At 36.5% G+C, this 12,839-nt stretch overlaps 2 protein-coding genes across 2 annotated transcripts in view; both read right to left on the bottom strand.

The window, feature by feature from the left end:
- Window positions 1-1,233, bottom strand: part of LOC139312587 (myosin-1B) — a 31,594-nt gene extending 30,361 nt beyond the window's left edge. The window contains exon 1 of the mRNA XM_070937498.1: window positions 1,182-1,233. The gene's annotated coding sequence lies outside the window, so the exon portion shown is untranslated. The remainder of the gene's footprint in view (window positions 1-1,181) is intronic.
- Window positions 1,234-4,897: 3,664 nt separating this feature from the next.
- Window positions 4,898-12,839, bottom strand: part of LOC139312586 (myosin-1B-like) — a 23,696-nt gene continuing 15,754 nt past the window's right edge. The window contains exons 26-39 of the mRNA XM_070937497.1: window positions 12,663-12,839; window positions 12,029-12,155; window positions 11,724-11,842; window positions 11,279-11,475; window positions 10,768-10,951; window positions 10,497-10,662; window positions 9,984-10,108; window positions 9,520-9,828; window positions 9,224-9,427; window positions 8,684-8,809; window positions 8,416-8,586; window positions 5,808-5,912; window positions 5,599-5,694; window positions 4,898-5,186 (exon numbers count right to left, since the gene is read on the bottom strand). The exon at window positions 12,663-12,839 is cut by the window's right edge and continues 213 nt beyond it. Coding sequence (XP_070793598.1) covers window positions 5,031-5,186; window positions 5,599-5,694; window positions 5,808-5,912; window positions 8,416-8,586; window positions 8,684-8,809; window positions 9,224-9,427; window positions 9,520-9,828; window positions 9,984-10,108; window positions 10,497-10,662; window positions 10,768-10,951; window positions 11,279-11,475; window positions 11,724-11,842; window positions 12,029-12,155; window positions 12,663-12,839 — 2,262 coding nt within the window. The 3' untranslated portion in view covers window positions 4,898-5,030. The remainder of the gene's footprint in view (window positions 5,187-5,598; window positions 5,695-5,807; window positions 5,913-8,415; window positions 8,587-8,683; window positions 8,810-9,223; window positions 9,428-9,519; window positions 9,829-9,983; window positions 10,109-10,496; window positions 10,663-10,767; window positions 10,952-11,278; window positions 11,476-11,723; window positions 11,843-12,028; window positions 12,156-12,662) is intronic.

Genomic DNA, 12,839 nt, shown 5'->3' with positions numbered 1-12,839 from the left:
ACACGGAACAACTATAAAATATGATCATAACATATAAAATATTTAATTACTTTTTTTATAATGTATATTATAATTATTATATATTCCAACAAGGGATGAGTATTCTAATGAAGGAACTGTGAATTTAATCAGCAACAGAAACTACTCCTATCTCCTGCCTCCAGGCTGTTTTTCTTTAGAAGTAGGCATATGCCATTATATTTTTACTCTACTGTTTTGAAAAAGAGAAGTTCGTGAGCATTTGGTGTCTATGAAATTAAATACTGCCCACTTTATCCTTGGCATTAGAAATATTCCAGTCTCTTATCAGAAATTTGAAAGGGACAGTACAGAAGCCTGCTTTGTGATGCATCCTGCTGTGTCTGAAAGTAAAGCATCTTCCAAAAAATTGTAACTAGGAAACCATAATCTTCATGGCCAACAAAATGAAACATCTCCATTAGGGGGTCACAGAGATCCAGCCGAAGATTTGTGCCTTGCTGATTTAAGTTCTGAAATAAAATCCAGTGTTCAATTGGTTTTTAAGTATCGTAATTTTACATTTTATTTTTTTTTTTTAAAAAAAGAATTTCTGAATGGATTTGGGGATCCATTTATATTTACTGCTTACATTTTTTTTTACTTTTAAAATGTTTTGCTTACATTCTTTTCATTCTTCCTAGGCTCTTGTAGCGAGATGGGCGGCAAACAATTTTAATAAATGAAAATAAATAAATAAATAAAATCTCTATTTTTAAATTATTTGTTTATCTTTACTACGTGTTAGATGTTACACGTTGATCACATTTTCAAATGCAGTTTTATCTATATTATGGGGATCATAATATTATCTACATTAGGAGCATTGTAATGCTATCTATATTATGGGAACTAGCACTGTTATGCCTTACCTCACCTTCTGCAAGAAGTTACAGGCAGCCTTGAGGCTGACCATAACTACGCAAACAATTTAGGGGGAAAAATGATGATGATGATGATTCTCTTTGTAATCCAAGATTTCCAAAGTTCCAAGAATATGTTGATATAAAGAATGGAAATGTACAGACATATTCAAGAATAGGTTTGAATGTCCCCAGAGAAGTTAGTTCCAGAGGTGGCAAGATGGCCCTGGGATGTGTAGAATCCCAGGCCTACCTGTGATTCTTCCCTCCAACTCCAAGTTCATTCTTCACATGACTTACCTTGAAGCTGTAGGCAAAGCTCAGGCAGATCAAAGATAAGGCAGGTCCCAGAAACTCTTTTATAATATCCGCTCAGCCCTAGCACCTCCTCTGCTGCAGGTCAAATATTTCTGGCCAAGTATTGTTTTGGCAAAGTTGACTGCAAACATAATTCTTACTCATATTATCCCTGGATATATTTAGAGTTGAGCCACTGCATTCCTGCAAGTGCCTGTATCATTTCTAAATATATTTGATGGAAGTCATTAACTTATAACATTTTCAATAAAAGCATCTTAACCTAAAAGTGCTACTGACCACCCCTCACTGAGAAATCAGTTTTTAAAAAGTGATTTAAATGACTTTTGGTCACATTTAAATAGCTTCAATAACATTTAAGTGACTTTTTTTTTCCTGAAGCCATTTTCATTGATACCTTTGCAGAAAGGAAAAGATAACTGGCTTCTGTGCTACTGCCAGAGGAACACAGATACTATAATTGTAAAATATTTTATTCCAATCTGATTGTGGTATGTCCAAAACCCTACTGTGCAATAAATTATTTTTGCTGGAATAGGAAAACCTGTCTACTATTTTCAGACAACATCTGATAAATAGTCATGATGACGAGTAAGGAATAGGAGACTTGGGGCTCTTGGCATGCCTTCTATGATTACCAAGACAGTATTCACACACCCTTTGGACCATGCTTAGAATTTGAGTTATAAGGAGCATGTGTTCTGTAAGAGCATGCAAGAGAAGAGGCTGGCAATAGCAAGCCAAAGGTTATTGAGAAAGAGATATGATGATGATGGAAAAATAAAAGAGTATAAGGAGCTTGAGGCTCTCGTACGCTGCAAGAAGGAGTCGATGTGGTTTGCCAAGTCCTGAGTGGCAAACTCAAACTTCCCTTTAATGTGTCCTTTCTTGGGTGCAATTTTGGGAAGCTCCTCATCAGGTTAATTTGCTTCATTGTTCTCCTTCCAGGATCTATGCCATTCCTTTTCTATGTTCTCCCCGCCTTTACCTAGACATTGCTTGTTCATTCTCCCTCAGTGTTGCAATGTTACTGTAGGAATGGGGCAGTGGTGGGATTCAAATAATTTAACAACCGGTTCTCTGCCCTAATGATTTCTTCCAACAACCAGTTCACCAAACTGCTGAGAAAGTTAACAACCGGTTCTCCCGAAGTGGTGCGAACTGGCTGAATCCCACCACTGGAATGGGGGCTGCTTGCAATATTCCTTCCTTTCCATTTGTTTAGGTGATGGAATGTAGTAAGGCGGCGGATTCCCAGGAGGGAGGGGGCACATTCCAGAGGAATAAAAGGCAACTCGGTCCAAATGTTATATGTTAAAGAAAGAGGGTGAAGACAGACCCTCCCTAGTAATTCCTGGAGTACATGGTAGAATATATGGTAGATGTGGATTTGTTAGAGTGCTCAGTTTGGCAAGATTTTGTCTACAGGTGTGAAATAATAAAATAACTCTACTTGGAAAAATCTCCATGTGTTGTTTTTGGTTTGGAGCCTGGACGTGTAGTGGGTTATTGTTTAACCCACTATTGATTCTCTAAGAGATGTGTTGGCCATCAAATGCAAGAATTTCATCTTCCTCTTCCTTGATCCTTAGCACAACCAAATATAAAGTTATACATTATTTAGCACTGATCTGCTTCACAAGCAGAAGAAATTATTGGTTAGAGCTTTAGAGCACTTTTTCATTTTCTGGTTAATTGGTTATTGTTCATTCCTCAGAAATTAAAAACTCATAGAATTTTGTCAAAATTCTATGTGCAACTAATTGCACATTTTTCAAGCCTACATGCAGTTAATGTCAGTTTCATTTGTGCTTAGCTAATTTTTATTCAAATTTTAGGGGCTTATTTAAAGATTAAGTACTAGATAACAATGCCAAAGATTCAGGCTAAAGTAATATCACTTACTTACAGCAGAGATCTCCAAACTTGGCAACATTGAGATTTGTGGACTTTAATTCCCAGAATTCCCCAGCCAGCATGACTGACTGAAGAATTTTGGGAGTTGAAGTCCACAAGTCTTAAAGTTACCAAGTTTGGAGACCTCTGATTTACAGAATTACAGATGGTGTAAGACTGACACCAAAATCGCACTTCCCCAAACTGATTCCATAGATGAGTTCACAATTGTGTATTTTTCTGCCCTCTTTTGTGTGAGTTGAATATTTTAGTAGTACAGTCCAATATACAAATTGTTTTCCCAACTGCTAAAATGTCTTTTCTTATTAGAACTATATATAGTTTTGTAACAGTAGGCAGCATGCTCTACCTTCTGTTCGGATGTCTATTAAATCCCTATTCAAATTTCAGTTCTCCAAGATCTAATCATTAGTCTGGAAAAAAACCAATACTATTTGTATAACAAAGCTTAGTTTGTTCATTTATAATATTCTCCATAATGAATATGAAATTTATTCTTATTCCCCATGTTATTTTCATTTTAATTCCTAATCAGTCTCTGTGTTATTTCCATGCTATGTATATTTAATAGTACTTTTATCATTTAGCTGATTCCTTTAAAACAAATGTATGACTATGTACCAGAATAGTACCTAAAACCAAAACTATTTGGTTAGGGATATATGATGGCTGTACACTGTATATGAAGAAGGAATATATTACATTTTCTATAGTGCAAAAGCAAAAGGAAAAATGAAAACTTAGATTACCTGGATACTTCATACAATTCTAAGAAATATGGCTGAGTAAATGAAAATCTTATATGGAAGCATCCTTACTTCTTTTATTGGATTTAATGGGTAAAATAAAAAATATGTTCTGTTTATGCCTATTTAAACTAACTATATTTTACCCATTTCATTAAACTAATAATATTTTGCCCATTATATTTAAAAAAATATAAACTGCCTTTCCATTAAAATCTGGGAACCTCATATTGCAAAATTGAAAGTTAATAGGCCAAGGCTACCCTAAATCAGAGGTGGGTTTCAGCAGGTTCTGATCAGTTCTGAAGAACCGGTAGCAGAAATTTTGAGTAGTTCAGAGAATCGGTAATAAAAATTCTGACTGTCCCCCAACCCATCTATTCTCTGCCTCCCAAGTCCCAGCTGATCAGGAGGAAATGGGGATTTTGCAGTATCCTTCCCCTGGATTGGGGAGGGAATGGAGATTTTACAGTATCCTTCCCCTGCCACGCCCACCACCAACCCACACCCACCAAGCCATGCCATGCTCACCAAACCACGCCTACAGAACTGGTAGTAAAAAAATTTGAAACCCACCACTGCCCTAAATCAAGTTCAGTTTTTAATAACTACGTCAATGCTTCCATGTAGTTTTCTTGATAACAAGGTAGCAGTGATTTGCCACTGCTACTTCTTTAGTTTTCCTTTTTTAAAAACCTCCTGGTCTACCTTTTTGGTACTCTATGCTCCAAATAAGCTCCCATCCTATGCAGCTTTTCTGAGGTCAGCTAAAATCTCTATATTCTGCAACCCATTTAATTCTACTACCAAGGGAATTCTATTACCATGGGAAATCCAATTTTATGGAAATTATTATAATCCTTATGGAAATTACATTATGGACATTATATAGATAATATATTTCTGTATAGAAATAATAATTAGATATTAATAAAACTCATTTAAATATGCACATCCAACCAGATAGAAAAATAGAAGTGCATAAATCATCTGCAGTTTCTAGCATTAAGTAGAATGAAAGAAAAGCCACAACTGTTTTTAATATGCAAAGTTCTCTACCATCTTTATTTTCTATATATTAAGGAAAGATAAACAGTAATTACAGGGAGTGACAAAGAGCTTCACATTTTGCGCTTCTCTTGGGTCACTTTGCCATTTGCAGGTGAGTTTATTCTTCACTTATAACCACCTTCTTATGGACTTCTCGGCTCTTCACCCTGAGTTTGTTCACCTGGGATTCAGCAATGTCAGCCCGTTCCTCAGCTTCTTCCAGCTCATGCTGAATCTTGCGGAACTTGGAAAGGTTCGTGTTGGATTGTTCCTCCTAGCAAAGCATACCATTATTCAAATTTAATTCTCAGTAATAGTAAAAAAAAAAAAAAAAACCACACCAACATAATAATTCTTCTGAATGCTCCTGAAGAATCTTTTTAAGGGCCTAAAATTAATCTGAAATTTCAAACTATATGAAGTTTACTTCTATACAAACTATACCCGTACGAAGAATCTCATGAGGTTAAAAAGATGAACATTAATTCCATGAAGGTCTTCATTCATCCAAAGTGCATAAGAATAGGCTGATACTTTACAAGCTCTCATATAAACACAATTTTATATTCACAAGCAATATAAAATGTGACCTTTTCAAAACTAACTTTCATTATTTTATGTGCCACACATAGTGCGTTTTAATTGTGCAGGGAGACTTTTTGGACTAGGTCATCCTGTGTACTTACCGACTCTTCAGCTTGTCTCTTGTATGCTTTCACTTTAAGCTGTAGTTTATCTACCAGATCCTGGAGCCTCAAAACATTCTTCCGGTCTTCTTCAGACTATTTTTTTTTTTAAGGAAATAAAGAATGGAGAGAGTAAATATGCAAATTATTCACACCTTTATTTATTTTTCCTAAAAGTGTTTGAAATAAATGACAGCTTTCATTCTCACCTGATAAGTTAGTTCCTTTACTCTTCTCTCATATTTCCGTACACCTTTGATAGCCTCTGCACTGCGTTTCTGCTCATTCTCAAACTCAGACTCCAGTTCACGAACCTGATATTAAAAAGAAAATTAAAACATGTAATTCTAGCAGTAGAGATGCCCACTAAATTATGAAAATGCATGTGGAAACTTGGCTATAAGGATTAGTTACACATAAGTATATAAACGAATGCTTCCCTTTCTAATTATCTTTGCCCAACTTTGTTTTATATGATTTGCTCCATTCCTCTTTTCATTACTTTCTTGGCAGCATCCATCACAGCATTCAAAGAGTGTGGCATGTGGGAAAGTTTTTTGACTTTTAAGAGAGTCTCCACATTTAGATATCTTAGTTTGCCTAAAATAATGTGTGCAGGCTTAGGATAAAATGGGCCTTGGTTGCATTTGTACATTCTTTGCAAAAATATTTTGAAACTGAATGGCATTTTAACATCACAGGCAATGCTGCATGTGTCATGGGTACAAATGAGGCAGCTAACCCTGTTTTATATTATGGAAACATGTTATAGAAAAGCCTTAATTGTGTACAGCCATGGTGGATAGTATCAATCAATATTGATGTTCCATCTAGAGACACCATGGTATATTGACAAATGCAGTTTAGAAGGTAGAAGGTATAAATGGTGAAAAGCATGAATTTACAAAGGGAAGAAAGAAAAATAGATAGGTGTATGTGACACTAATAGAAAGGAGAAGGATATGAATAAAGTGGAGTGCAGTTGATGAATGCAAGTTCCTTGGGCAAGAAATAAGGGAACTGGGAGCACAAGTAGCTTTTTCATCAATTGTTCTGGTTGAGCATCCTGGTACAAGAAGAAAAAGTGGGGTCTTGGAAATCAAACACAATCTACATCTATGGTGTTATTAAGAAGGCTTTGAAGTTCTATGTGACAATGGACAATTCCTGGGAAGAGACTCTTGTAAGAATAGATCTTATCTTGTAGGAATAGAAATTATAAGATTATATCTTACAAAATATGGGAGAAACTCTTTGCTTTCTCTGTCTTATCATGAGTGTGTTAAACTATAATAAAATGAAGGGGGTGGCAAATGCCCAGACTCAAAAAGGCAGCCAATAACTGAGCAAAGAAAGTAGAGATACAGAGTGTTCCAAGGAATAGCACCAGAAAGCTAGAGGGTGTCATGCCAAATGTCAGAGGTTTCTATTCCAACAGACAGAATATTGAAAATAAACAGGGCAGTATCCTAAGTAAGAAAAATATGATACTGTAGTATTAAAACAATAGGATAGTAGTTCTAATTAGGACATAGCACTGAAACACTATAGGTATTTCAAAGGAAAAAAACTCAGCAGAAAGGGTGGAAGCATTGCACTGTGCATAAAGAAACATATATATTTCTACATAAATTCAGGAATTAGGATTGATTTCCAAAGGAAAACAATTTGGACCCAATGGTCTGAAATCCTGAAGGAGAGAAGTGTCCAGAAGGTACAATCACAATAATCTACATAAGGAAGAAAAAAAAATAGCATGGATCTAGCATAGATAACATACAAAGAATTATAACACAGTGAAAATACAGAAACCTCACATTTGCTCATACTGATGAGGTTACCTCGTTCAGTAATGAAATGTCTATAACTAAACAGCCCAGCTCAGAAAACACCCAGAAAGAAAAGGGATATGTACAGGAAAATGGAATGCTAAATCCCCAAAGAACATAAATAGTCTTAAGAAACTGTGGCAGAAAGGCTGAAGCTCAGCAGGAGTGAAGACTGGCGAGCAAGAAATTTAAAAAAAAAAACACATAAAAAGTTATTTGTGTACATTAGAAGCCAAAAGGAAACCCAAATAGTGATAGATCTGTTGTGAGAAAAAGGGAAATGGATGATCACCATTATGCCACTGGGGGGAAAAGGGAACAGTAAACCAGACTTCCTTAAACCAGACAAGAAGAACATGAAAGAGAAACAAACTCATTCGAATGAATTCAGATCTCTAGGGCAGTTAAATGACTTTCTAGGGTATTGAAAGAATAAATGGAGGTGATCACAGAACTTCTTGCAATAATTCCTGAAAAATCGTGCAGGCTGGTTAGATCTTAAAATACAAAAGTCACAGAATGACACAGAGGTTTTTGGAATGATACCAAGAGGAAGTATGACAGAGGATGGCTGGAATTATGTCATGAAAAAGGCTGCAGATGAAAAATCTGCAGAAAGAGGGGGGAAAATAGGATAAAAGAAAGTTATTCTATAATGTGTACAGAGATAAAAAGACTGTGGCAAGGAGAATACATAATGATTCAAAGTAGGCAAAAAGGTGGTATAATCTTAATGGAAATTTAAAAAAAATATTTTAGGAGTCAGTGAAAAGGATTCAAAAGCGGGGGGGGGGAAATCAGTGTGATGAAAAAAAATGTGGGGAGCAAACCTTGGGATATGTAGGGCAACTTTATGCTGGGCAGACCATGTGCAGACCATATTTTTGCTCTTTGATATTTCTCTGAATTTTCAGGCAATACTACACACAAAGAAAGCAAATCAAAAGTTTACAGTATATGCAATTGCTCATATGTGAAAAATACATACCCTAGCCTCCAATTTCTGGATCTGTTTTTTCCCTCCTTTCAGGGCTAGTTGCTCTGCCTCATCAAGACGGTGTTGCAGATCCTTCACAGTCTGGTCCAAGTTCTTCTTCATCCTTTCAAGATGGGCACTGGTGTCTTGTTCCTTCTTCAGTTCTTCTGCCATCATGGCTGCCTAATAATAAATGAAGCAAACAGATGAGAGTAAAGAATGCCTGGTGTAAATTGATTAACTTTTTTTTTTTTTTTTAGCAAAAACTCATTTTACTCACGTCAGTGATGGCTTTCTTGGCCTTTTCTTCAGCATTGCGTGCCTCCTGAACAGTTTCCTCCATTTCACTCTGGATCTGGGCAATATCTGTTTCTAGCTTCTTCTTGGTGTTGATCAGGCTGGTGTTCTGTTTAAAAAATAATGTGGTCAATCATTTTTCAAAAAAGACAGAAGCCACAAGTATGCATACAGACAGAGAGAGAGAGAATAAATTATTGATACTGAAGAACTGAAATTCTCTATCCAATCCAGGAATGGAAGGAAAATAAACGACTGCTAGAACTGTTGGTTTGAGAATGATTGCTGCAGAATAGAGGAGTAGAGTTTAATTCTAATTTGAGAGAAAAACTATATCGTTTCCAGAGAGTAAATAAGCATTAGGAATTGTTTTCTGATATATTGGCTTTTTTAATTTTGAATTAAAACTCTTCATTTTGGATAAGTTCCTAGGTATTGAACAAACACTATCTAGCCTTTTGGGCAGTTAGGAAGCACAAAAATATTTCCACTTTTGCTATTTTCAAGAGAAAAACTTATCTACCTGGGTGTGGAGGAGCTGCACACGCTCACTGGCATCCAGAAGCTCCTGTTCAGCCACTTTTCTGGCCCTCTCTGTCTGTTCCAAAGCTGCCCGGAGCTCCTCAATCTCAGCCTGCATGAGGTTTGCTCTGCGCTCAATCATGGCCACTTGTTCCTTCAAATCTTCCTGGCTTCTCAAAGCATCATCCAGATGTATTTGAGTATCCTAAAACAGATTATTGCAATATTTGTCTTTGAAAATAGTTGTGATACAATAAAAATATCAACTGTGTCTTTAATATAGAAGTAAATATGTACCTTGAGCACTCCTTGTGTGTTCCTGAGATTCTTTAGTGTTTCAGCAGCTTGACGGTTGGCATGGTTGAGCTGGATCTCCATCTCATTCAGATCTCCCTCCATCTTCTTCTTAAGACGCAGGGCATCATTCCTGCTCCTAATCTCAGCATCCAATGTGCTCTGCATAGACTCTACCACCCTCAGGTGATTCCTCTTCAGCTGATCAATTTCTTCATCCTTCTCTGCAATTCTTCTGTCGATGTCAGCTTTCACCTGGTTGAGCTCAAGTTGGATGCGCAGGAGTTTACCCTCTTCGTGTTCAAGAGAGGCCTTAAAAGTAAAAAGATAATAAAGCAACCATTATGGAGCTATCATCTGAAAAATTATTAAGTAAGAATATCCTACCAACGGAATCATTTAGTTCACTGCCTGGAGTACATTTTTGTTTGTTTTTTATTTATCCTATAAAATAATTATATAATTACCTCAGCTTCTTCTAGGGCACTTTGGAGATCTCCTTTCTCTTGCTCAATCTGCTTCTTCACTTTCTCCAACTCATGAATAGCTTTTCCACCCTCAGCAACTTGCTCCGTGAGGTCAGAAATCTCCTCTATTGGTGTGACACAAAATACAATGAAAAAGTGAGACATCAAGGAGAAATCTTGCTGTACAAAATGTTACAAAATGTTATCCAGCTTTTAACACTAATACAAGTTCTACTGTTCATATTAATGCCTCACGTTTGATGGATTGAATGTATCAGCAGTCTAAAATAACCATGAGGAAGGTATTATTATCCAGATGATGTTGAACAACGTCCTGCACCATTGCTTATCTTGGCTGGTGGTGCGGGAAGTTGTCTTTCAGTAACACCTGGAGGAATATAATTTCTCCATCTTTCATCAGAGTAAATAGGACTAGATGGAAGTGAAGTAGAAACTTCCTACTATAAAACCATGATTAGGTTTGAGTGACAGCATATATGGGAATGGGCTTACGTTGCAAGTTTTTGTTTTCACGCTTCAGGGTTTCCAGGTGATCCAAGGATTCCTCATACGCATTCTTCATCTTGAAGAGCTCTGTGCTCAGAGACCGAGACTCCTTCTGTGAAGCTTCCAGTTCAGACTGTGTCTCCTCGTATTTTTGTTTCCAGTCTGCCAGAACCTAAAGAAACAAAAACAGTAAGAAATAAGTTAATTAAACTTAAAACTTGTGTGCAGTGCATTTCACTTTTAAAACAATGATAATGATAACGGCAGCTCAAATTACCTTATCAAAGTTCTTCTGCTTCTTATCCAGAGCTGCACAAGCTGCATTGGATCTTTCCACATCAATCATCAAGTCCTCTACTTCATTCAGCAACCTCTGCTTGGTCTTCTCCAGGGAAGCACATTTGGAATTCACAGCTTCTACATGTTCCTCAGCTTCCTGCAGACGCTGAGCAAGCTTCTTCCTGAAGAAACATAAACCCAATGCTCCATAGTGGTAAAATATTTGATTTGGCTGAATAAACTGTCTAGTGAATGATCTCATTTCAATCATTCTGCTTCAGCTTCAGGAAAATTTAGGATAAATAGGTTTGCAAAATCTCCAGAATTAATTTAAATACAGAATCTTATCCCAAGTCACACAACAAAATATTGTTCGGTGAACAATGTTTTTTATTAATGAACTATCTTTATCTTTATTGCAGCAAACACCCCTCTCTGAAAAGTCACACATCAAACTCTATTCACACTACAAATTTATTAAAAAGTTGCAATATGTTTATTGAACATACTTAGCCTCCTCCAGTTCCTCAGTCCGCTGAATGGCATCAGTCTCATATTTTGTCCTCCATGTGGCAACTTCACTGTTTGCCTTGGACAGGGCACGTTGTAGTTCAGCCTTGGCTTCCTGCTCCTCTTCATATTGCTCTCGAAGGAGGTCACAGTCATGTCGAGCAGACTGCAAGCCATGAGCCAGGGCATTCTTGGCCTGTAGAGTTAACCAAATATTAGAGATTCTGCAAATTGCCAGGTCATCAAACATAATGAACCATCTTCCAGGATAAGATTTCACAAGAAATGAGAACAGAGAGAGAGGAACATATAAAAATTCAATAAATACACAAACAAAGGCAAGTGTGGTATTTAGGAAACCTCCTGAAACACCCCAGGAAATTCCATATGTACTTCTGATAGCATTAAAGATAATAAAAGATATGTATAATTCAACTTATGTACCTTTATCTCTTCCTCAAGTTGTCGCTTCAGTTCCTCAATTTGTTGAGTAAAAGCTTGCTTGCTTCTAGAGAGCTGGGAGATCAAAGAGTCTTTTTCTTCCACTTGTCGTGAGAGCTCACCTGAAGCAAAGAATATATGACATGTTTGGAATAAAAGTCACATTAACATTTTCTCAGCTGGGGGAGCTTCAGGATTCAGCTCAATTCATTTCAAAAATCAATTCGGAATTCCATTTTAGCAAGAGTCTTCACATTAGGAACAAAAAGAAAAAAATAATTTCCCCAAAATATATTTCATAATTTTACCTGCTTCTGTTTGTAGGCGAGCCCTTTGAGCATTGATGTCATTAATGGTACGCATATGCTCTTCGTCCTTTGTTTTAAATTCGCTTAGCTGATCTTCTAGTGTGCGGCACATCTTTTCAAGATTAGCCTAAGCAACATGGAAAAAGAGAAAAGGGCAATCTTTTAAATGATTCCACAGGACCTAGCATTCATCTTCACTTCTAGATATGACCATGTTCAATATTTAGTAAGGATACCTAAAGTGTTTAAGGAAACAGAACAGCCTCCAGAAATAAAGTGGGATAGATGGCACATCTTGCATAGCATTAAAAGATTGGGAATTATGAAAGTGTACTCACTAAATATGCAAAAATTATTCATTTTGCACATTTAAGATATATATATAGAGAGAGAGAGAGAGAAAGGGAAATTAATTGTAATTTACTAAATATAATATTTATCATACCAGTAGTTTGTTATAAATATTGAATGCTAGAGTCTGGATTCTAATTTTTGTGAACATTCTTATTTTTCTAACTCTGAAGTATCCATGAAATATTGGCAAGGAACAAAATTTTAACTACAGTATATAACAAACATACTTAGGTATAAAACCAGCATCTTTTCACTTACTATTTAATGTACTACAGCATACCTTAGCTTTAGAGACAGATTCCATATTGCTTGCAAGATCATCAATCTCCATCTTCAGTTCACTCTTCTCCTTCTCCAGCTTCTGCTTCACTCGCTGCAGGTTATCAATTTGTTCCCCAAGTTCAGCTGCACTATCTGCATGCTTCTTGCGGAGGGCAGCAGCGGTGGCTTCATGCTG

The sequence above is a fragment of the Pituophis catenifer genome, unplaced genomic scaffold (assembly GCF_029215685.1).
Source record: "Pituophis catenifer annectens isolate HBS135680 unplaced genomic scaffold, rPitCat1.0.hap2 SCAF_2, whole genome shotgun sequence".
NCBI lineage: Eukaryota > Metazoa > Chordata > Lepidosauria > Squamata > Colubridae > Pituophis > Pituophis catenifer.
Note: the sequence above shows the minus strand (reverse complement) of the source record. Positions and strands in the feature narration are given on the sequence as shown.